Source organism: Podarcis erhardii (assembly GCF_964252035.2).
Source record: "Podarcis erhardii genome assembly, chromosome: 8".
NCBI lineage: Eukaryota > Metazoa > Chordata > Lepidosauria > Squamata > Lacertidae > Podarcis > Podarcis erhardii.
In genome coordinates, this window is record NC_138499.1 from 23,946,659 (window position 1) to 23,970,255 (window position 23,597).

Sequence of the window (23,597 nt, forward strand, 5' to 3'; positions counted from 1 at the left end):
TGGCCAACATCAGCATTCATTATTCTGGGACGTTGTTTAGAGTGAGGCTTCCCCCTCTTCTCTGCAGATGTTCAGGGGCACCAGGGAGCATGCTTCCCACACAACCCTATAGAACCAAATGAAGGTTGCCAAGTAGCAGGGCTTCTTGGATTTCACTATTTCCTTTGGGAACAATTCCTTGCCACTTAGAATAGACCCAAAGAAGCAATTTCAGGCCGATGCAGTGACTATTAATGAAAATGTAAAAGTGCTTGTGGTGTTTGTGTTTACTTACAAAGTCCTAGACAACCTACCAAAGTACCTTAAACACTGTCTGATTCCTTATGCTCTACCTTGATCACTGCAATGCTCTGATGGGGCACGTCTGGTGGCCCCCCCCCCCCGAGGTTTTGTTGGCTTTTACTATGGATGGAGCCTTTAATGTGACAGATCCTGCTGCTCTGTGGCTCTCCCTGTCAGTAGAGGTTCAGGAATCAGCCCTGCTTTATTTTAGATATCTTCTGAAAACTGTATTGTTTAGACAGGCCTTTTTTATTTTTAACTAACCCATATTCACTGATGTTTTATTGATATTTTTAGTTAAGCTTTTACTGGTTTCATTATATATATTGTAAGCTATATGCCGTATTGGTATACTTTTATGAAAGTGCAAATTAGAAATACTTCATTAAATAAATATAAATAAATATATGCTCACCTGAAGAGTGGGAATGAAATCCTGCTCAAACCCTTGCAGAGAGCAGATTCGAAGTCTTCATTCATCAGCTGATGAATTGAGACTTCAGTCCTGCTGGGTACTGTTTCGGAATCAGTGTGGGACAGTTTGAAAGCCCTTTTGCAAATATCCCTTCATTGCTATTTAAAAGTCTGGCTTTCAGAGATTGAAAAAGCAGCATGGAGCTGTTTCCAAAAGGGCTTTCAAACAGCCCCGTGCTGCGCTTTGAAGTCTTGACAACCAGGGCTTCAAAGTGAAGGATCATCTGGTATCATGGTGACATTAGATCAGGCATAGGCAAACTCGGCCCTCCAGATGTTTTGGGACTACAGCTCCCATCATCCCTGACCACTGGTCCTGTTAGCTAGGGATGATGGGAGTTGTAGTCCCAAAACATCTGGAGAGCCAAGTTTGCCGATGACTGACAGGTAGGTGGGCCCAATCACCTGTCATATTTGGCCTGCCAGAGTTGTGAAGATAAGGATCTGGTCCACCAGCCTGAAGATGTCCCTGCTCTAACATGTTTGCAGCTCACCCTGCATTTCAAATAAGGCATGCATGATTAACTGCAACATCACAAAAAAGAGGACAAAACACTCCACCAATTTGAATGTGGTGATTTATATATAGGGATGCAAATTTAGAAATGATTACTGTAATTCAAATAGGAATGTGCTCTATCTCACTCTGATGGGGGAGACTTGTGACTCGTGTTGCTGCTCAGTCTGCTGTCCTGGTGTTGCTAACTGTCAATGGGCACATTTAAAGCTCCTGCTCTCCTTTTTTAATTTTTCTTTATTCTTAAATCAGTCTTGGACTGGACAGCTGTCAAACAGAAGATGCATTCAGTTAGACTGCTGTTTCAGAGCTTTTGGCAGGTGAAAGAGAGGGAGCTTTGTGCCAGTGGGGGGGCAGGTGTGGCTAGCAGGGTGGAGCAGAGGTCCACTTCTCCCCATTCTAATCTCCTCCCCAGACCATCACAATGTGAGGTATGGATTCCTCTGAAGTCCAGTGATTTTCAAATTATATCTTTGGATCACAAGCTGTCTCCACTGCTGCCAAATTATGACTTGCCCCCTCTTCCACCATGGCCTCACTATTTCATAAAGTCCTGCTAGACTGCTGGTGTTAGTCTGTTAAGCAAATCTGTTTATTGACTACATGGCATATAATACCTGAAGTGAAAGATAATTTACAAAGGTTTTTATGTGTGTGTGTGTGTGTGTTAGTGTCTGGACCGAGAGCAGGCTATTGCGTGGATTAAGAAGGAAAGATTCCCATCGTTTTTAGAGAGCGACTGTTACTTTGAATACAGGTACTGCAACTTCTAATTGGAACGCAGGTTTTTAAAGCTGTACATCTCTCTTGAACAAATATGATAATACCGTAATTCTCTGATACTTTTGGCCTAGCTTATATAAGTTTAATGATTTATGTGAATAATGAAACTGATGCTATTTTTATGGCCTCTCATTCTGTAATTTTTACAGGCAGTCCTAATTTATCGCCTGTACACGATGTCCCACATTTAATCATTACCGAACTTTACTGGTATGCATGTGTTTAATCAATAGATCTCTCCCACAGCATTCCCATTGTGGCTCATTTTGCCTGATCTGCTCCGTATATCTCTGTGCTTTCTTTAAAACACAAATTGCAACTGCATCTGAGTCAGAGATGGGGAACCTGTGGTCCTCCAGATGTTGTTTGATTGCAGTTTCCATCTTCACTGAAGTTGTCTGGGGCTGATGAATGTTAAGAACGTGAGAAGATGCTGCTGGATCAAGGCAAAGGGCCATCTAGTCCAGCATCCTGTTCTCACAGTAGACACCCAGATGCCTACGCAAGAAGGATATGAACACAGTAGCATCTTCCCCTCCTGTGCTTTCCAGCAACAGGCATTTAGAGGCATACTCTGGAATCCAGCAATTTATGGCAGGCCACAGGTTTCCCTGTCCCTGATCTAAGAGGAGGTATAGACATGATCCGGGGAGGGAGGGTGCTGTAGCTCAGCAGTAGAGCATGTGTTCTATCATGCAGAAGGTCCCAGCTTCAGACTCTGGCATCTCCAAGTAAGACTGGAGAAGACTCCTGTCTGAAACCCTGCAGAGCTGCTATCAGTCAATGTTGGTAGAACTGAGCTAGGTGGACCAGTAGTCTGACTTACTATAAGGCAGCTTCCTTAACCACGGTTAAGAGAAGCAGGAGTGTACCATTGGGTCATGGGCTTCCTCCCTCAGCCTCCCTCATTTTGTGGCAGATCCTCTTTGCATGGTTTACTGATGCTTAATTGTTACGTCTGCACCAAAGTTAACCATTGTGGGCAGAGGTTGCTCTTAATTTGAAACCAAATTCAAACCCAGGTTTCAAAGCTTACCGTAATTACCGTATTTTTCGCTCTATAAGACGCATCAGACCACAAGACGCACCTCGTTTTTGGAGGAGGAAAACAAGGAAAAAAATATTCTGAATCTCAGAAGCCAGAACAGCAAGAGGGATCGCTGCGCAGTGAAAGTAGCGATCCCTCTTGCTGTTCTGGCTTCTGGGATAGCTGCGCAGCCTGCATTTGCTCCATAAGATGCACACACATTTCCCCTTACTTTTTAGGAGGGAAAAAGCGAGTCTTATAGAGCAAAAAATACGGTAAGTGCTAATCCTGTTTAGCCTTAATCCTGGGGTGATTCAAGGTTTGGACGGTTTAGCAGCACCCGATCACTGACATTCTGCTTTAAGCTGTAAGAGGAATAGCAACTCTGATCCCAGACTTTAGAAATCCAAAACAAAATAAAAAAATTCCTTCCAGTAGCACCTTAAAGACCAACTAAGTTAGTTCTTGGTATGAGCTTTCGTGTGCATGCACACGAAAGCTCATACCAAGAACTAACTTAGTTGGTCTTTAAGGTGCTACTGGAAGGAATTTTTTTTATTTTGTTTTGACTATGGCAGACCAACACGGCTACCTATCTGTTTAGAAATCCAGATAACATTCTGCAGCCAGGTGGGCACTCCTTCTTTCTTCACCTCTAAAAGTGTGTGGGGTGGTATTTGTACCATCATGGGGAGACATTAAATACTCTCACCCATTATCATGCTTTCCCCAGTTGCATTGTGGTGGTGGTCGGTGGAGGGAGAAGAAGAAATGGATATAAAGGAAAGGGTCAGATTAAAGTGATAAGAGACTGATTCCAAGTTATTTTGCAGGTGGTTTTCAATTGCATACCTGCAAATTCAGATTGCACAATTAAAGTTGATTTGTCACTCTTGTGCAGCAAACCCATTCCCCACCAACATCGTTTGTGGTCAGGAAAATAGCAGGAAAATGTACTGCAAATTTGGAATATCAGTTGCTTGATGAGATGTCATATACCTCCCCACAAACAAAAGAAATGAATGATCAATAAACACTGAATGTAATATAACTTCCTTTCAAACACTCTGCAAACAAATCAGTCTGAATGCTGAATGAACAGGTCTTCTGGAAGCAACCCAAGTTGAGTGATGGGCTATAGGGAAGGAAATGGGTAGAGCAATATCTATACAGGCCGAAATCAGCCCCAGTACCTACTCAATAGTTGTGTTGAGGAAGTTGCAGAACTGCTCCACTGTATTAAAAAGTTGGATTTTCTGAGCTGTTGTGGGGCGGGAGGGAAAATATGGAAGTAGAGGGGTGTTTTGTTCATGACATGCAGATGCTCTTTTGAAAAGAGAAAAGAGCAAACAAAATGTAGCTATGCTATGGGAAATGCCCAGTGTGGAAGGAGCCCTGATTAACTCTGGTAGGGAGATGGCAAGGACATTTGTCCAAGAGACAGAAAGCACTGGTGAAGAAGCCCCACCACCAACTCCTCCTTCTCCAGACCTCCTTCTCCGTTAAGGTATTGGGAGCGACACATCTATAGGAACTCAGAGTGTTTTCATAGACGAAGCTTAAATTGGCTTTGGCTTTGATTTAAAACAGGCAGTAATATGAATATAGAACCTACAAGGCAGATGATCAGCAATTGTGTGCATGTACCAGGGGCAGCAATGCCTCTAACCTACTATTTTCTCGGGGGGGGGGGGAATCTAGCCACTGTTTGTTTAGTTGTTTAAAAATATTTCTATACTGCCCTTCAGCAGAGCTTCCAGGGTAGTTTACAAAAACACAGTCTGTAGCCCAGGGCGTCAAGAAAACTATAGAGGAAATGGAAGTGATTGATGGCAGAAAATACATATATTTGTTTTACAATAAGTACAAGGAGATCAAGGCAAACGGAACAGCTGCTTCCATGTGGTTTGGCGTTGGTTCTGCCCGCCTTGATTTCTAAAGCTGTTTTTAGTGTGGAGGAGCTGTTATTTTTAATGTTTTAACTTGTTTTAATTTATTGGATTTGTTTTATTTTGCTTTGAACATCTCCATTGAAGGGGGAGAGTGGTTGTCCAATTTTATTGTAAATAAGATAAAAAATAATTAATTGCGGCAGTTTAGTGCTCCAAAGGTTTCTAAATGGAGACTCTGGCAGGCAGGGTCCGAGTGCCTGAGTCAGTGCATCAGCAGGGCAGCTGACAAGCAGAGGGAAGCATAGGCCTATACTCTGGCACTACAGCTCCAGCAGAGGACTGGAGGATGTACTGCAGGTGACATGAGCCAATGGGGTTCCAGCTGGCCATACATACTGACTGACTGATCCTGGTTTGACTCCTTAGTCTGTGCTACCTGTAATTTTGTTTGTAAGCCAGTTAGAGCCCAGATGGAATCTGCCAACTTGCAATCTGTCTATCTCCAGAATGACCTGCTGTATTTACAGGGTATCCTTCTGTCACTTTTAACAACTTCCCAAAGATGCAAATTAATGTGCATCTGCTGCTTTTCCAGCCTAGCAATCCTCCATGTCCTTGCACCTAACACCTCTTCTTCTCAGTCTGCTATAGTGAAAAACAATATCCCCTGCTTCCCCTAGCAGGTAGGAGGAATGAGCGACCGGTCAGTAGACTGAAATGAGCATTGGGGGAGGAGTTCTCTGGGTTGCATCCTGACAAGGCCATTTGCTAAAGTACCCTTCAAAACGCTTTAAACTTTGAATAGGATTAAAGGATAAGAGCGGTAGAGTCATAAAGTGTCTTCCAACATTTTGGTTTCTTTAAGAGAACAGTAATGCTGCTGCTAAAATCAGTTAGATAATCTAAGTGACCGTATGATATTTGTCACCTCACTGTAGGTTAGCTAAGCTGATATCGCAGGTGGAGTGGAGCAGAACTGGCGTCAACGTTGTTATAGATAAAACGTATTATCCTTGGTTCACCAAAAGCCTACCACCCTCAGAAACCTCTGAAGAGAATGAAAATGACTTAATTATGAGAAAGTTCTACGTCTCTCTTGGCCAGGTAAAATAGATGCCGCGTGACCTAAACAGATCCAGGATAGCCTTTTTTTCTGTGTACAGCTGTATCTCTCCTTGCAACCTGCATGAAATTTGGCTAAGACTTTGGACCACAGGTTGATCTGTGTCTTACTATGTTGCATTTATTATTTTTAGAATTGTGTAATCTATTTGATTCCCCCCCCTTTAAAAATAGTTTTATTTGCTGATTATTTGTCACTTGTATATGTGTATTGTTCTGTTCCTTATTTTAGAGTCTTTGACTCTTTGGTTCCACCTACACTCTACATTTAAAGCAGTATTATAACCACTTTAAACCATTGTGATTTCTCCCAAAAAATCCTGAGAAGTGTAGTTTGTTAAAGGTGCTGAGAGGTGTTCCCCTCACTGGGTTACAGTTCTCTGAGTAGTTTAACAATCAATCCCTCCTCCTAGGGAACTCTTGGAATTTCAACTTTGTCAGGGGAATGTAACTAGATTATGTTTTCTCAGCATTGCGATGCTGGAAAAGCTTGAACGTTTTCTAGCCGCAATGATGTTAAAGGCACAAGAGCTATGGAATAATACAATTGTGTCATCCCTAATGCAGATTTAAGGCCATAGAACTGAATGCCCTTCACTGGTACATATACAACATGCTGGGGTACAGTTAAGAAGATGAGTACAAATATTCAGATCCCTTTCATCACAATTCAGATCTATGTATTTTTGTCAGATAGACATCTCAGTAGTGTTATTTATTGCAACCTGTAGCTATCAGTGACCACTTTCTGTATGGTTTAATTGGCGTATACTGCATATACACGACTTTAACTGCTTAAACATTCACATACAGTGCTACCTTGGTTTACAAACTTAATCCGTTCTGGAAGTCTGTTGTTAAACCGAAACCGTTCTTAAACTGAGGGGCGCTTCCCCTAATGAGGCCTCTCACCGCTGGTGCCCTTCCACCATTCAGGTTCCATTCTTAGACCAAGGTAAAGTTTGCAAACTGGGACACTACTTCCGGGTTTGCAGACTTCATAAACCAAATCGTTTGTAAACAGGACTGTTCTTAAACCGAGGTACCACTGTATTGTATTGTGTTGTGTTATCGGGCTCTGCAATGTGTCATCTCAGCTTTATAGACCTGTGCTTTGATTATTCACACAAGTGTCAAAGGAATGAAGATTTTGCAAATCTGTTCCTCTTTTTGAACCTATAAAGGTTTGCACTGAAATAAACTTAAACCATTGAATGTTCTATTTTACAGGCTACTGTCACCCAGACACGGGATTGGTTTACTTTAGCCAAGCTAAGTCAGCGCATGATTACTACGGATTCTTTTACTCATCCAGTGGCATCTTCCCACGTTCATTTTTCTCCTTGGCCTTCAGAGTCATCTTCTTCAATCCTAGGTAATGTCATCAACATAGATAAGTATTAAGCAAAACATGCAGGTGAGCTCCCCCATTCCCCAGGCATTAGCAACTGGGAGGGGGGATGTGGAGAGTCAAAAGATACCATAGTCTTAAAAAATAGACTGCTGCACATCCTGAGTTTCTGGTAGTAAATTGGACACCACTTTTGATCAAGACCTATATAGGGCATCATCCTATCCATGCATCTCTATGGTGAGAATCATATAATACCAAAAGTTTCAATAAGAATTGTATATCCTTGGAATTTACTTCCTACACATATCTGCATTCCTGACTACATAGGAAGCTGTCATACTATTTGTCCACCTAACCTGATATCCACCGTGACCGGCAGCCTCTCTGCTGGGTATCAGATAAGAGACTTTTCTCATCTCCTGCTACTTGTTGCTTTTTAAACTGGGAAGGTTGGGGCATATCTGGGATCTTCTGCATGTTGCAGCTAGGGATGGAAGGAGCTGTCCATTTTTGTTTTCTCCATTTTTCATTTTTCCAATTTTCCAGTCCTCCACATTTGTGAATTTCTCTTAAAGAAAGTTCGCATGAAAATTCACCAGCATTTTAATGCAATTTTCTCCTAGTAAATACATTTTCCTATGCACTTTTGACTATTGTGCACAGTTTTGCAAGCGGTTTCTCCTAATATAATGCATTTTGTATGTTATTTTCACTAATGTCGTCATTTTTTTGTGCACACTTCCCCCTAATATGAGCATTTTTGCAAACGTCATTTGGTTGGAGAATTGCTTTGCAATTTCGATGGGTACTTGTGTTTGGTTTCCATATTGTCTTGGAAACAATGAGTTTGAACGATCTGGTTTTAAATGCTTGCTGAATCAAATTTCTCTCCATTCCCTATCTACCATTAAGCTATGGTCTCTCCTGTATGGTTGAGCTGCTCCATATGGAACATTTTTTATTTTGGTAAAGGGTTGATATGTCTTTAAAGTCATATTTGAGCCCCTTTGTAAGACATGGTGTTAACATTCTATTTCTTAATTCTTTCTTCCCTGTCTCCTCTACACGCCCCCCCAGCCCACAAATTGCTTTAGATTATGGGTTAGTGAGCCACTCAGGGATGGGAACTGATACAAAAATAAGATGTTGGGTAATCACCATTACTCCTCCAGAGCCTTTGGGATTCTTTGAGCAGGGCTAAATATGTACACTGTCAGTGTCTGACACTTTTATTGGAACCATGACAAAAGACTAGCATTGGCTGAAAATCAGAATGCCTTTAGGCTACTGTGGTCAATAGCGCCTTGGATGCATATCAGATCCTGTCAAAACCCTGCAGATCACCATTTGTTGATTAATGCCTGTTTGCGTATTTATGTTTGCCTGGTTTTATTTGCAGCACAACCCTATACACGCTTACTCAGAATTAAGTTGCTCTGTCTTCAGTGGAACTAACTCTTAAGAAAGCGTGCACAGGATTGCAGCTTTTAAGATCTATATTGGGTGGGGAACAGGATCTGGCTGAGGAACCAAATTTTTATCTCCCCACCTCCATGGGTCAAGTTTGACAGGTGGGTGAGGCCGCTCACCTGTCACTTCACCTGATGTCAGAATGATGTGTTTTGCCCTTCAGTAATGCCACTCCTGGGGCAAGTATAAACCAACCATAATCAAAACCAATACAGGTAGCAACCATTTTGCATGGGGGTTCTGTTCCACCCCCCCATTCCACTCCCAATCCTCCTTCTTCCAGGTCCAAAAGGACCCATGTGTCAGTGGTTGTGCATCCATTGAACTCTCCTAAAATGGCTGCCACCCGTAGTTCAAAAACAAGCACTAGTTAACAGCAGCAGAACAGTTAAAACAAACAGCAATGACAACACAGCTTCCCAAAAGTGGAAGTGGAACCAGCTGAAGCAATATTTATTTATCTGGAACACTTCTGTACTGCCCTCAGCAAAAACGGTTCCCAAGACAGTTTACAAACAAAACATAAAAACAATAAAAATCTCAAGAATAGAACAGAATAAGATAGCATCACAATAAAACCCGTCAATTGAAAGCAGAAGTTCAAAGAAGTTCAAACGCAGAACTTAAAAACCAGAAACAGCATGGGAAAATAAGGTTGCAATCCTATGTGGGATTTACTTGGGAGTAAATCCCACTGAACTCAATGGGGCTTCACTTTCAAGTCGACATATAGAGGCTTGTGCTGTAAAAATGACTTTGCTTGGTGCTGCCAGATGAAACTCCTTGCAGAGGGAGTTCCATAAGCAGACCTCCACTACAAAGGCTGGTCCTTCTCAGATGTGGGGTGTAGGGATGTAAAAAGACATTGTTTTCCATTCCACCCCATACCTGTTGCATGCAGCGTTGGTTTCGTTCTGCTACAGTTCGGATTCTGCAGGGTCTGATATTCAGCTCACTGTTTGCTGTGGCCAAATTTGATTACGGAATTCATTACCTTATTATTACACGATTTCAGCGGGGGTAGGGAATGAAAATGTAATGACGGAGTGAAAAAATAAAAACTGTGAAGTGCAGACTGGGTGGGAAATGGTGATAGCAAATACCAATCGTATTTGCCTCCCTGATTTCCTTTCCTGTTTGTAGACAGACACATGAACTTATGCAGTTTCCGGTACTATTTCTTATCTCAGTGGAATTGTTTGACATTTATAGTGGTCTGACTCATCTCAGAAGGGGAGAGCATCTGAGATTATCTTAAAGTCTAGGCAGTTCAAGGTGGGGGAACTTAGCAAACACTTCCAGTTTCCACTGGTGTCGTCTACCTCCCCTTTAACAAAATGCTTAGTATGGAAAGAGTGAGCTAGCACATGGAAGAGTTTATCTTTGGGACATCAAAACATACAGTCAAACCTCTTGTTCCAAATTTAATAGGGTTGTTAAATGGGGGTAGAGGAGGAATCAGAAAGTACCATCAAAAGAAACAAAACCAGTCTACTGTCTAAATAATCTTACAATAGAAAACTTCCACCTCACAGGAATTCCAAGAAGAGAAAGAGGGGTCTGAAGGGATGGCAAAAAATAATAGGAATATAAGATATATCAGGTCAAAGGCCAATCTAGTCTTTCACCCTGTTCTCACCGTGGGCAGGTTTTATATGTCCTTCAGTTCAGATAACCAAGTGGAAAGACCAAGGTGGATGCTAATAGTTTTGAGATTCACCTTGTGATTGTTTTAATGTTTAATTTCCATTGCTTTAGATTTCAGGGCAGTACAAGGGATGCCTAGTGTTTCATCCACCATTCTCCATGCTGTTGCCCTTGGAGGTAAGTGGCATTTATCGTGTAGGAGCCTTCTTTGCATATAGACCTGGGATAAAGCAGAAATGGAGAAAAAAGAGGTACCATGCTCCCCACTTCCCTGAGTGTGAGGAATTTTGAGAGGAAAGTGGCTTGTAGCATCAGACCCCTAGCAATGGTGGAATATCACTGAATACTTAAAAACATTTGTGTTTGTGTAATAGATGGCTTCTTTTTAATGAAGAAGAAAGCCAGAGTGGTGTAATGGTTAGCCTGCTGGACTAGGACCTGGGAGACGAGGGATCAAACCCTAAACCAGCTATGAATGACCTTGGACCTGTCACAGTATATCAGCCTGATCTCTCTTGCGGGGTTATTCTAAGGATGAAATGAGAAGGGGGGATAAATTGTGGGATATAAATACAATAAAAATAATAAATCAAAACTTAAACAGAAGGAGCAGAGGGTAAGCAAGCAGGCAAACGGAAAGGCATTTCAGCACTAGTTTCCAAGCAATATCGGCCCCTCACACCAGTGTCTTCAGCAAACTGTTTGGGATTGCCAGAAACTTCATGGCAATCTGTTTGAGGAACTTCAGCATTGTGACTCTCTTTTGTGCACACGTAGGCGCTGAGGGGAAAAGCAACAACATCCCAGGTACGTGAGAGGCGGCACAAATTCCAGTGGCTTGCGGTAGCCCCAAAGTCCATAAATAACAATTCTACTCATTGTCAAGTGCTATGTTATGCAAAGACCTGGGGTGGGGCAGGGGGCTTTGCAAAACTGACCTTCTCTCTCTCTTTTTTACAAAACACAGTAAAAGTAATAATGCAAATAATGCGAACGAATGCAGAAATAGAAAAATAAAATAAAAGACAGATACAATGGGGAGAAAAACCTGAAAGCAATTGAGAATGCAATACAGCATTCAACTATTGCATATTAAAAAAAGGGGTGGTGGTGAGTCAGTTAAGTTCTCAATAAGGCCTTTTGTTTTTAATGCAGAACCGGAAACCAGGATGAGGAAGAAGCGCACCCAATCTGGTACATCACTTCTTCAGAGGGTAGTAGCTAGAAGAAGCATAGATGAGGGCCACTCTGTGTCTCTTCCTGATACTCCTTCAAGCACTGTCTTAAGAGCATACGTAGGGCAGGACTGGGATGTTGCCCTCCAAGCAGCAAAGAGCAAGGAACTTGACCAACCACCCATGTATTTTCAAACAGTAGATGAGTTTTCATTAGCCTATGCTCAGTATATACTTAAAAGCTCGGTAGCACAGGTTACTGGGCAGCCGCCTATAGTCAACCCGACTGCTATCGACTTCGACAGAACGTCTAGAGTGTTTATAGTTGAGATAGCAAACATTCAACCTTTCATGGAGCCACTCGAACCAAAACCTCCACTTCCTGCGGATGATATACCAGATAAGGGGAGCGAGATAAGTGCTAGTACGAAATCTGAAAAGGATAACACTGAAACTAGGGCTGCCTGGTGTCTTAGCCACAAGACTTATGATATTGGCAACAGGCATGAATTTGAAAGGTTCAAGAGGTTCATCAAAGGAACTTTGGGAGAAAGGTACTTGCGGCTTTGGATGGACATTGAAAGACTAAAGGTTCTGCGGGATCCTAAAAGACAGAGAAGGTATTTCCCTTATTTCCTGTTTTGAATATTTAGAACTTGAGCCTTTTGGCTGTTTCAAAAGAGGCTGGGGATGTTGAATCAGTTTATCCAGTCTTCGTCAGCCTGGTACCCTCTGGGTGGGGGCTATACTCTATTGCCCATCATCCTTGTGCTGGTTGGGGCTGATGGGAGTTGGAGTCCAACCAGGTCAGGAGGGCACCAGGTTAACGAAGACTGGATTTAGCTAGCACCTAAGAAGATCAGTGGAAGAATTATTTTTGAGTTAGTAGTAAGCATCCTAGCTAATACACATCTTGTTTGTTTGTTTGTTTGTTTGGTCCCTATGTCTGGACGGGCTATAGCTCCAGCCATCCCAGATGATCGGTCATGCTGACTGTGTGTAGCTAATGGGAACTGGGGGTCCAACGACATCAATAAGGTTGCAGGTTCCCCATCACTGCCCTATACTGAACTGTTTGAAACACCTAATTTTTTAATTTTCTTTTGGGGAAGAGAACTACAGTGGTGCCCCGCAAGACGAACGCCTCACAAGACGGAAAACCCGCTAGAGGAAAGGGTTTTCCGTTTTGGATGCGCTTCGCAAAACGAATTTCCCTATGGGCTTGCTTCGCAAGACGAAAATGTCTTGCGAGTTCCTGCAGTTTTTTCCCCTTCCCCCCTTTTTCTAAGCTGCTAAGCCGCTTATCAGCTGATCGCTAAGCCGATAAGCCGCTAAAAGCCGCTAAGCCGCTAATCCACTAAGCCGTCAATGGGCTTGCTTCACAAGACGAAAAAACCGCTAGAAGAGAATCGCGGAATGGATTCTTTTCGTCTTGCGAGGCACCACTGTATTCTATCTTCTGCTGTGTGGAATTTTATCTGAAAATATGGTTTGCAAATGATAGCTTCTTCTTAGTTGTTAGCTGCAGTGCGTTTGTGCATATTCTGTGTGAATGTTTTCCTTCATTCAAGACAGCTTGATAAAATGAAAAAAACCTACTTAGTGAGCAATGGAGATTATTTCCTTACCACTGAAGTTTTGATGAAGCTAAACCTGATTGATGGGGACCAGTGGAACATGTTTAACTTGAGACGTGCTCAACCTGAAGTAGTGAAACCTTTGCTTCTTTACTGGTAAGAGGATGAAAATCAAAGCCATTCAATCAAATCCTGTTTTGTCTCAACACTTTGTGGGGAGTTGAGGGGAGGAAAGATAAAATTATGCCTCTAAACGTTTGCTACATCAGCAGCTAAATGCTGAACATGGGAAGAACCAAACTGCTTTCTCTTAAGATGTCATGGTCTGTTGGCTTGAAATTATACTAGTATTTTATGCTCCTTTTAATGGGGTGATGCTATATATTGCTGCTTCATTGGTGGCTTTTGGTGCACAGATTTTTGTTGTTCTTACATTTTTATGCAAGCTGCCTTGTGACTTTCGCCCTTAAAGGCAGCCTAAAAGTTAACGAGTGAGTGAAGATTCTTGCTTGTTGTTATTACTGTTAGGAAGGGGGCTGTACATAGATGTAGATATATGGTATGTCAATGTTTATATGATTTTCCTCCTTTTCTATTCTATTTTAAAATGTGTGTGTGTGTGTGTGTGTATATATATATATATGTGTGTGTGTGTGTGTGTGTTCTTCAGTGGTAAGTTGCTTGGAGACCTGTTTGGTGACAAGCGACCAGTAAGTAATAAATAATAATAGACCAAAACGGTGAGAACATCTCTCAGTTTCTGCAGCAGGACATATTTCCTGTCATCCTTCCCATTTCTCTGCTACCACTGCCAGTTGGGGGCAACAAGAGGAACGGGTCAAGGGCTCTCTCTGACACAAAGAGAAACAAAAGGCAGCATTGTTTCCCTTTGTTCACCTGAGCCCACTTACAGTGTTCATCTAACTACTTGTTTCTTTATATCCTCTCCAGGGGTCCCCGGTTTTGTGTTATCCATACAGGAGCCACACAGGCTGCCAGCACCAAACTGAAAATCTGGCATTCTCGGCAACAGAAGCCACGTATGGATGTGGATCCGTTCCCACAGATGGTATCACTCTTGCCACTGAGAGCTAAATCTTGCATGCCAAAAATAGCACAGCCCCAGGTACTGCTACTGTCCCTCTTGGACTTTCATCCATAATATATGATGCCTGTACCAGGTGGTGAAGAGGGCAGAACCCCATTATATAACTTGTACTGCAAGAACTGTGATAGTGGAGGCCTGGTCAAGAAAGACGGTGCTGTAACTTGTAACATGCTAGTGGGAAATTTGACTCAGCTAGTGGATCAAATGCAGCTCCCTTGGCCTACAAAAGCTGACCTTTGAACCATCATATTGTTTTGATGGTTTTATCAAGTAGAAATATATGGCATTCATAAGCCATGTGAGTTGGGTATGTGTACTTAAGCGTGTCTTTTCAAGAGCTGTCCCTGCTATAGAACCACCAAACTGATCTTCAAAATTGTCCTGAATTGAAAAAGCAGTTCATGGTTTCGGTCTGATGCTGTAGTTACCCTTAGTGCAAAGAATTTGGGGTTATTACAAAAGATTTTTATTTTTTTACTAAATCTAGACTGTATCTATTGAAAACAGATGTACAGTAGATGGAAGAGGACAAGTTAATTCTGAGTTCTTTCTCTCTAGAGAGGAGAAACGGGATCATCCCCACCACCAAAAGGAGCTACGGTAGATCAGCAGATGCCTTCCAGACTGTTATCAGCAGTCCTGCCCCGGAGCCAAAGTGCTATTCAGGAAGCTCCTGCTCTCCTCTTGAGTTCAATGGATGTTGACAAGAAGCGGTAAGCACTTAGATCTCCACATATAAAATATTTTGCATGCACCATTTTGAATGTGTCTAACTGATGTGTGACCGCTGGCATGCGTGTCATCTTCAGCCCCAGCAGGGGGCAGAACTGGGCGGGGGCAGAACGAACTTACAAATGACCGCTGACGCATGCAATGACCCAGAATGCAACACCCGTGCAAACAGGGAGTTGCCTGTATGCAAAAAGCGTTTATTCTTTTTATTCATAACATGTTCTACCACATTTTAGTTTCATTCATTGCCTGCTTATTCTTCCGCTGACTGCATCTTCGTTTAATATTTTGTCATAAGCACCTGTCGTAGATCCTTGCCTGGAAATGGTGAATGTGTCTTTTAATGTTCAGAGGCACCAAGAAAGGACACCATTTTGGTGGCTCTCATTCTCTTCCTTCGCCAGCCCCACTGCTTGTCCTCCTCTTCTCTACTTCAACCTGCTGTTGCCAGCAGGGCTCTAATTATGCCCCCCAACAAGTGTTGGGAAAGGGTTAGGCAAGTGTGGGGAACTTATGTTCCTTCCAATGTAACTGGGCTACAACTCCCATCATCCCTGGCTATTTTCCATTGGCCATATTTGGTGGTGCTGGTGGGAGCTGAAGTTCAGCAATATCTGGAGGGTCAAAGGTTCCCCACAGCTGGGATGCAGGGCAAGAGCTGGAGGAGGAATAAGCTTGGAGGTACACTGTCTGCATCTTCTCTTTGCTTGGAACATTTAAAGGTAAGGACACTGTCTCTAGGAATAGAACTCAATAACCCTAACCATGAACTCACTTACTTTATCTCCTTTGTAACACATGACATAGTCTCCAATGATCCTCAAGCATCTTTTGAACCTATTTCTTCTTCATGGGTCCAGGCCAGCAACAGCTGCTCATATGACAACAATTCCTGACAAAACAGATTATCTGATGCCAAAGCTGGATAGAAAATACACCTACGCAGAAATGATCCCTGTGAGTAGCATTTGGAATTCCTGGATCTGCTGAAAATGGTTTGGTGACCAGGTGACTATGATACTGCCCTCCATACCAGAGTGGAGGTATGATTGCTTCTTGTTTGGGCTTACCCTGTGGTAGCCACCTCTTGAGAGAGTCCCCACTCTCTTGATAACATCAAAACTGGCTACAAAAGGCAAGAGGCAGCTAACTTTGTTCTCCAGACCGTGGTCTGAGGTCTGAATTGTATATTGTGCTGCATAAAATTCACCCCATAACTATCATGATCAGACAAGCTGCATAATGAATTTGTCACACTATAAGGGCTTCACTATAATGGACCACATGTGACCAGGCACAGCATTAACCCCACGAATGAGTACACTTGCATATTATTTATGTTACATGCAAAATAAAAAGGAGAGAGGGAGAGATGGCATCAAACTGTGAAATATCTTATTTCCACAATTTCAAAACCTCCTTTTTATTTTGTTCTGTTTTGTTTTCCTTAGAAGTGAACCTGAGGCAAACCTTTTTACCATGCCTCGATTAAAAACTGGCAGAGCTACCAGCAGTCACATGAAGTTCCTACAGGGGCCAGAATTCTCCTACTGGCCATTTCTGTTTCAGGCCAAAACCTTGATGTTAAGGCACCACAAATGTAAACCAGTGCCAAGCTTGCTTAAGGGGCAAACTGCAGAAAACAAAGCCCCAACAGTTTTTTTAGAAAAGAAAAATAATAATGAAAAGCAGTCTCAGTAAGTTGTCATTTTGGCTGAGGAAGCTGTTGGAGAGCTTTAGGGATATTTAACCCTTCCCAACAAGTCATTTTCTCTTCCTTTTCCCTCCTGGCAACTTTTTTTTTTTTAACCCTACAAGGTCCCAGATGCATACTCAGTTAATTTCCCTTCTAAATGCATATTGAGGGAAGACAGGAGGGAAGACAGTTGATGCGATGCTACTTCCTTTTAACCAAACATCACCCAAGATTTCCCAGATTCTAGATGCCCCTAAGGAACCTGTCAGTCCTATCACAAAGCAGTAAAAACACACGCAAATGTTTAAGTCTGCAACATCCATTTCATTATTAGTATATATTTATGAAATGCCACCATGTTCCACAGTGCTTCACAGGCACACAGGCAAGGATTAAACTATTCTTTCCTAAAATTTGATAGTACGGCAAGAACTGAAGAAGGGGACACATGAGAGAGGCAAGTGTTGCAATGTGTCACTATAGAGATAAAAGTACCACATTCAAGAAACTTGAGATTAGAAAACAGGTGAGACCATTCATCTGGTTTATTTGGCTGCCGCTGAGACAGAATGAGACTTTCATGCCTTGCTGAACTGTGCTTTCTGTGATCCTAGGGCACAACGACTGCAGCCGTTTCAGAACTGGGAAGTTCTGTAATGGAAAGAATGCTTCAGTCCCTTAACGTGGAGAGCAGATCAGGCTACATCTTTACTGAATTCTGTGAGAAGTCGGAAAATAAGGTATAAGGATTTTTTTAAATCAAGGTATTTTATTCTTACGATGGGCACTTTGCACCTTCTTCTTAGGAATATGCAGAAGCATTTTGGCCTCTCTCCAGCCCAGTGAAGATTACTAGGCTAGAAAATGCTGGCAACTCATTGAACTGAGCAGCTAAGGATGGTTTTGAACCTCAGAGGCCCAGAGACACATTGGCTATTCTTATCATGCCTAAATATTTATAATCTCCCTTTAAATAAGGTCATGCTAGATTGGGCTGGGGATCGGGAAATAGCTGATTGGTAAAGGAAGATGCTGGGATGCGGGTGGCACTGTGGGTTAAACCACAGAGCCTAGGACTTGCCGATCAGAAGGTCAGCGGTTTGAATCCCCGTGATGGGGTAAGCGCCCATTGCTCGGTCCCTGCTCCTGCCAACCTAGCAGTTCAAAAGCACGTCAAAGTGCAAGTAGATAAATAGGTACCACTCCAGCAGGAAGGTAAACGGTGTTTCCGTGCGCTGCTCTGGTTTGCCAGAAGTGGCTTCGTCATGCTGGCCACATGACCCGGAAGCTGTACGCTGGCTCCCTTGGCAATAAAGCGAGATGAGCGCCGCAACCCCAGAGTCGGTCACGACTGGACCTAATGGTCAGGGTTCCCTTTACCTTTACTTAAAGGAAGATGCTAGAGAAGGTATTTCTAAAAAGTCCCTCCTTAAAAATATGGACAAATGTAGCTGCCTTATTCTGCTCCATCTAGGTTGGTATTGTATGCACAAGCTGTCCCCAATCCTGTGCCTTCCAGATGCTCTGCACTGCGACTCCCATCATACCCAGCCAGCATGGCCAATGGTCATGGAGGACAGGAGTTGTAGTCTGGAACTCATCTGGAAGGCATTGTGTTGGGGAAGTGTGGTCTACATTGGCTATCAGTGGCTCTCCAAGGTCTCAGGCAGAGGTCTTTCCTGTCACTTGCTACCTGAGATGTCAGGGACCAACCACATTGGAGGATTTTAAAAGCAGGATGTATCCATGGAGGACAGGTGAGAGAATCAAGCATTTGAAGTATCCCACCCACTCCAGTCCTCCAAAGCCTATGTAGGATATTCTGTTCTGGGTGGACTGAATGTGAGGAAAGACAAGAGAATTGCCATCCAGGAAGTTCCATCCTGAACTTCCTTACTTGGAAGTGTGCCCCATTAATTTCTGGGATCTTATTTTAAAGTAGGGGTCGGCAAATCTATCAATGTTGGTTTCTTTCGGTTTCATATTTTTCCAAACTTAACTTCAATTCTCCATGTTTCCACATCAGTTTGGGTTTTGTTTTTTTTAAACCATTCATGAAAATTGTATTATACACCTTTTTATATGCAATTTACTCATTTTTACAAAGCAATTTTTTGTAGACCATTTTCATAAATATATGCATTCTTCTTCATGCTTTCCCCTAGCATAAGCATTTTTGTACGCATTTCTTGACCGGAGAACAGCATTGCAAAATTCAGATTGTAAATTCAGAAGGATATCTTTGTTTCAGCTCACATATTGTTTCAAAAAGAGCAAATAGGGTTTTGTCTTTGCATGAAAGCTGCTTTGAATTTCTCCTTCATCCCTACTTCCAAGTAGGAGTGTTTTAAAATTTCATTCTAAAATTAGAATCTTAATGCACACCTGGGAATTAGGGCCTAACAACAGGGGACATAAAATGCATTGTCTATAGCTCTCTCGCGCGCGCGCTCTCTCTCTCTCTCTCTCTCTCTCTCTCTCTCTGTGTGTGTGTGTGTGTGTGTGTTTAATAGTAAGGCCAGAGTCTGTTTTGAATTGGAAACACAGCACAAATGGATGGGAGGTTGGACTTTTAACTCCAATTTACTTGGGGAAAGAATATTCCCCATTTTACAAATAGCAACAGGAAGATGCTCCCATTGGCACCAATGGAAGCTTTCTTTCATGTTGCTAATTGCTGCCCCAAGGAGTGATTTTTGTCTGCATTGTGGTGGGGAAGATAAATGTTAAACTTCTGTCTGGATGTTGTGATTCTAATTCAAAGCAGCCCTGTGTTTACTATTAAGTAGAAATACCTCATACAATATTTCCAGGTGATGCTTTTAACATTAAACGTAATCAAGCCCTAGGCTCCACTGATATCAGTGGGACTTACCTATAGACCCTGAATAGGTTTATTTGGAAGTACTCTTCATTGTAGTCATTTGGATTTATTATCCAGTTAACAGACACAATTCAGAGAGTAGTGTTAACTTTTAATTCTTCAGAACATATATAATAATTAAGAATCAGAACCGTCCCGGGTGCCACGTATGAACTATGTAATATTGACTTTTATATATACTTTAATGATGTGTAATTCTTAAGATGATAATATGTTATGGTTGCTTGTTCATTATTCAGAAAAGGTTATAAATCAATTTTTTAAAAAGGGAAATAAATTAAAAACACAATTCAGCAAACTAGCAGACTTACTAAAATATTCTCTATCATTTCACATACAGTGCAGACTTCATAGTCAAAATTTACATTTGTCTTGGCTCTGGCTGGCCAAAATCTTCAAAGCTAAGTGTCAAAACTTGGGGCACTGATGCCTGTTGTAACATTTCAGAAAAAATTCCCTTGATTTTGTTTCAAAATGACAAGAGCCTCTGAGGTAATGGAGTTCATTAAGTGCTTTGTCCCTATGGAAATACTTGGCTTTGCACAACAGCACCAAGTTTTAGTGAGGGGCGGATGAAAGGCGCATAATTAAAAAATGTAAGATGGTCAGGATAAAAACATTTCATGATCTCAGCAATTGCAGAAAAATGCTGTCCCAGCACAGTGTAAGTTTCAGATGTGCATTATGAACCGATGGCTTAATTCCATTCAAAAGTGGGTTAATCTTCGAATGTTAACCACCACACTAACAATTTTAATAGCCAATTATTTGCAAGAGGATACAATAAAAGATAGAGCACGTATTGGAAATACATGTATTACAGTGGCAGCGCTTTTACGTGAGCTCTCCTTCTGCCAGCATGGAACACATGACTCAAGCTCTTTTCAATTAAGTGTGATTTATGGTGAACCCCAAGGAGCTGTGCAGTCAACTAACCCTGGAAATGTAAACTACTTCTTTTCTTTTTTGGAAAACTTCACAAAAATTGGGTAGCAATAACTTCTATTTCCCCCCTCCATCTGTAGCTGTGGAAGAACAGCACGTATTTTTGGTTTGATCTGCAGGATTATCACCAGCTTTTCTATCAAGAAACCATCCATCCTTTCAAAGTGGGACAGCAAGCTCAAGTAAGTCATAAATATAGAGTAAGACTGCTTCCAAGTATGTCTGTCCCCAAGGAAATTATTCTGGAGTCACTATCAGCAAAAGATGCTTTAAATGGTTTCTGTAGATGATCTAAACATTAGCTGGGCATGGTGTTTGCTCAGATATGTATCTGGGCTCCAGGCATTTTGTGTAATCCTTGTGCAGTCGCTGTGCTGCTTGTTATTTGGAAATAGCACTGTTAAGTTGTGGGCTGACATAGCAGACGACACAGCGATTTCTCCAAAGCAGCTCTTTATGTATTTTGTAAGCTGGAATAGAACTGACTGGCAAACAGCTCAACTGGCCTACTTTTATAGGCAGCCGGCTGTCAACATTGTAGCAACAACAACCCAGAGTTTCCCGCTTAAAATAACTGACGTGGACCTGAGTGAAAACTATCTACAGACCTGAGTGAAAACTATCTACAGTATCCCCCTGCTGGCCCAGGGTGAAACTTCACTACATAACACCCCTCCCCACCGAGATAAGGCGTTAGTTACAATCATAATGGTTTCCTTATATACAGCACTACGCATAATGGTTCAATTAGGCACAAAAGCATATCGGTTACATTTCCCATACTTAGACCAACAGTGATACATGTCCAACAACATAGTCCTTTAAATAAGTTGGGCGCTTGGAAACTCTGCCAGACCGCCGGGGACTGGTAGCCAAGTCCGGAGGGCCACACAGTTCTTGCTGAGGCTGTGGTGCGACCCTAGGTGGCGTTGAAACCAAATCCCCTGGATCCACTGCTGTGAGTGGAGCCTCCGCAAGTGGAGTGGTCTGAGTCTGTGGTAAGTCTGGCAGACCCTCTGAAGTGGCTTGGTTCGGCTCCACGCTGGCAGTTTGCGAGGGAGGTGTAGGTGGAGCCTCGCCATCTGTAAGTGTCTCTTCTGGAGCCACAGGCGCAGTTGGGGGCACCACGGTAGTGTCCAAGTCCCCAACCCTGCGCCTAAGCTGGTCTATGTGCCAGCGCCACAAGTGTCCGTCTTCGAGTGCCACCTGGTACGAGCGAGGTCCAGTGACTCCCACTACTGTGGCTGGCACCCAAGGAATGTCCCCCACATAGTTCCGGGCAAAGACCTGGTTTCCTGGGACAAATGACCGTGGCGCGTTGGCACAGCCTGGGGGTTCAGCCACGGCAAAGTCCGGGTGCAGCCGGTCGAGCGGTGACCTGAGGTGGCGGCCCATAAGCAGTTCAGCAGGACTCCGCCCTGTGGCCGCATGAGGGGTGATGTGTTGCACGAACAAGTATTCGGTGACCCGCTCGTGCCAGTCTCCCCGGTCCAGGCGCGCCAGTGCCTCTTTTGCCGAGCGCACCATTCTCTCCGCTTGCCCGTTGCTGGATGGATGAAAGGGTGCCGTTAGGGCATGGCGGATGCCCAGTCCCAAAAGATACCGCTCAAACGTGCCTGACGTGAACTGCGGTCCGTTGTCGGAGACAAGGACATCAGGACACCCATGCGTTGCAAACAGGCCTCGCAGCACCCGGATGATGGCCTCGGTAGTGGTGGAGGGCATCATCGACGGGCAGTTGTTGATAGGCTTGGGCAAGGTCCAGCTTAGCGAAGACCTTACCCTCACCCAGGGAATGCAGCAGGTGTTGGACAACAGGAACCGGATAAGCGTGCTGCTGAAGTGCCTTGTTGATCGTGCACTTGTAGTCAGCGCAGATTCTCACCGACCCGTCTGGCTTGACAGGCGTGACGATGGGGGTTTCCCACTTGGCGTGGTCAACCGGCTCCAAAACTCCTTGGGCGATCAGTTTGTCCAGTTGTTCGTCCACCTTAGCCTTGAGAGCAAAGGGAACCCGGCGTGGCTTTAGCTTGATGGGGGCGACTTGGACTTGCGAGTCGGTGAAGGGGGGGTGTCAGACAGAGCCGATTGGCAGACCTTAGCGATGTGGCCCCTTCTGGAACACTTCCTACGGATGGCGTCTCTGAATTGACACTTGGCACGGGAATGGTTGCCTCCGCAGCCGGCACATTCTGGTTGGCCCTTGGACTTCTGTTGGAACTTCCTGCGCTCCCGCTTTGTCTGGTGCACGTCATCGTCTTCACTGGAGGATGCCTCATCACTGCTGGCCTCTTCATGATGCACCGGAACTGGCTTCCTATCAAGACGCGGGCTGCTGGACTTGCGGATCTCCTGGGTGGAGCGTTCAGCAGCTTCTGAGGCCACAGCCTCCTCAATGGCTTTCTGTAGCGTGAGGTCTGGCTTGGCAAGGAGACGCCGTTGCAGATGGATGTCCCGGACCCCGCAGACAATTCGATCCATCAGGGCATCGTCTAAGTCTCGGAACTCGCAGTGCATTGCAGCCTGTCTGAGGGCAGTGGTGTAGTTGTTGATTGACTCCCCCCCTGCCTGGTTCCGGTGGTAGAACGCATGGCGGGCAGCAATCTTGGACGACTTTGGTGCGTAGTGGTTGCGGAGCTTCTCTTGGATTGTGTCCCACGGTGTTGCCTGGACTGCTTCAGGCGCAACCAATGCTCGGGCCGTCTCAAACACCTCAGGCCCACAGAGGCTGAGGAATAGGCCCCGCTTCCGCTTATTTGATACTTCTGTCAGCTCGTTGGCTTGGAGGTAGCAGTCGAACCGAGCGAGGTAGGAGTCCCATGATTCAGAGGCTGGTGCAAACGGCGGTAGAGGCACAAGTGAAGCCATGATTCCGATGCCGGAGTGAAGGGTGATGGATGGAACACAGTGCT

At 43.6% G+C, this 23,597-nt stretch overlaps 2 protein-coding genes across 2 annotated transcripts in view; one reads left to right on the forward strand and one right to left on the reverse strand.

The window, feature by feature from the left end:
- POLR2K (RNA polymerase II, I and III subunit K) overlaps positions 1-23,597 on the reverse strand; it is a 245,521-nt gene that overhangs the window by 32,388 nt on the left and 189,536 nt on the right. The window lies entirely within an intron of this gene.
- The window catches only part of RGS22 (regulator of G protein signaling 22), a 75,340-nt gene that overhangs the window by 12,614 nt on the left and 39,129 nt on the right, over positions 1-23,597 (forward strand). The window contains exons 5-15 of the mRNA XM_081873990.1: positions 1,945-2,030; positions 5,914-6,079; positions 7,328-7,472; positions 10,680-10,745; positions 11,724-12,363; positions 13,315-13,476; positions 14,272-14,446; positions 14,987-15,141; positions 16,021-16,117; positions 17,471-17,596; positions 20,766-20,867. Of these exons, the coding sequence (XP_081730116.1) occupies positions 1,945-2,030; positions 5,914-6,079; positions 7,328-7,472; positions 10,680-10,745; positions 11,724-12,363; positions 13,315-13,476; positions 14,272-14,446; positions 14,987-15,141; positions 16,021-16,117; positions 17,471-17,596; positions 20,766-20,867 (1,920 nt within the window). The remainder of the gene's footprint in view (positions 1-1,944; positions 2,031-5,913; positions 6,080-7,327; positions 7,473-10,679; positions 10,746-11,723; positions 12,364-13,314; positions 13,477-14,271; positions 14,447-14,986; positions 15,142-16,020; positions 16,118-17,470; positions 17,597-20,765; positions 20,868-23,597) is intronic.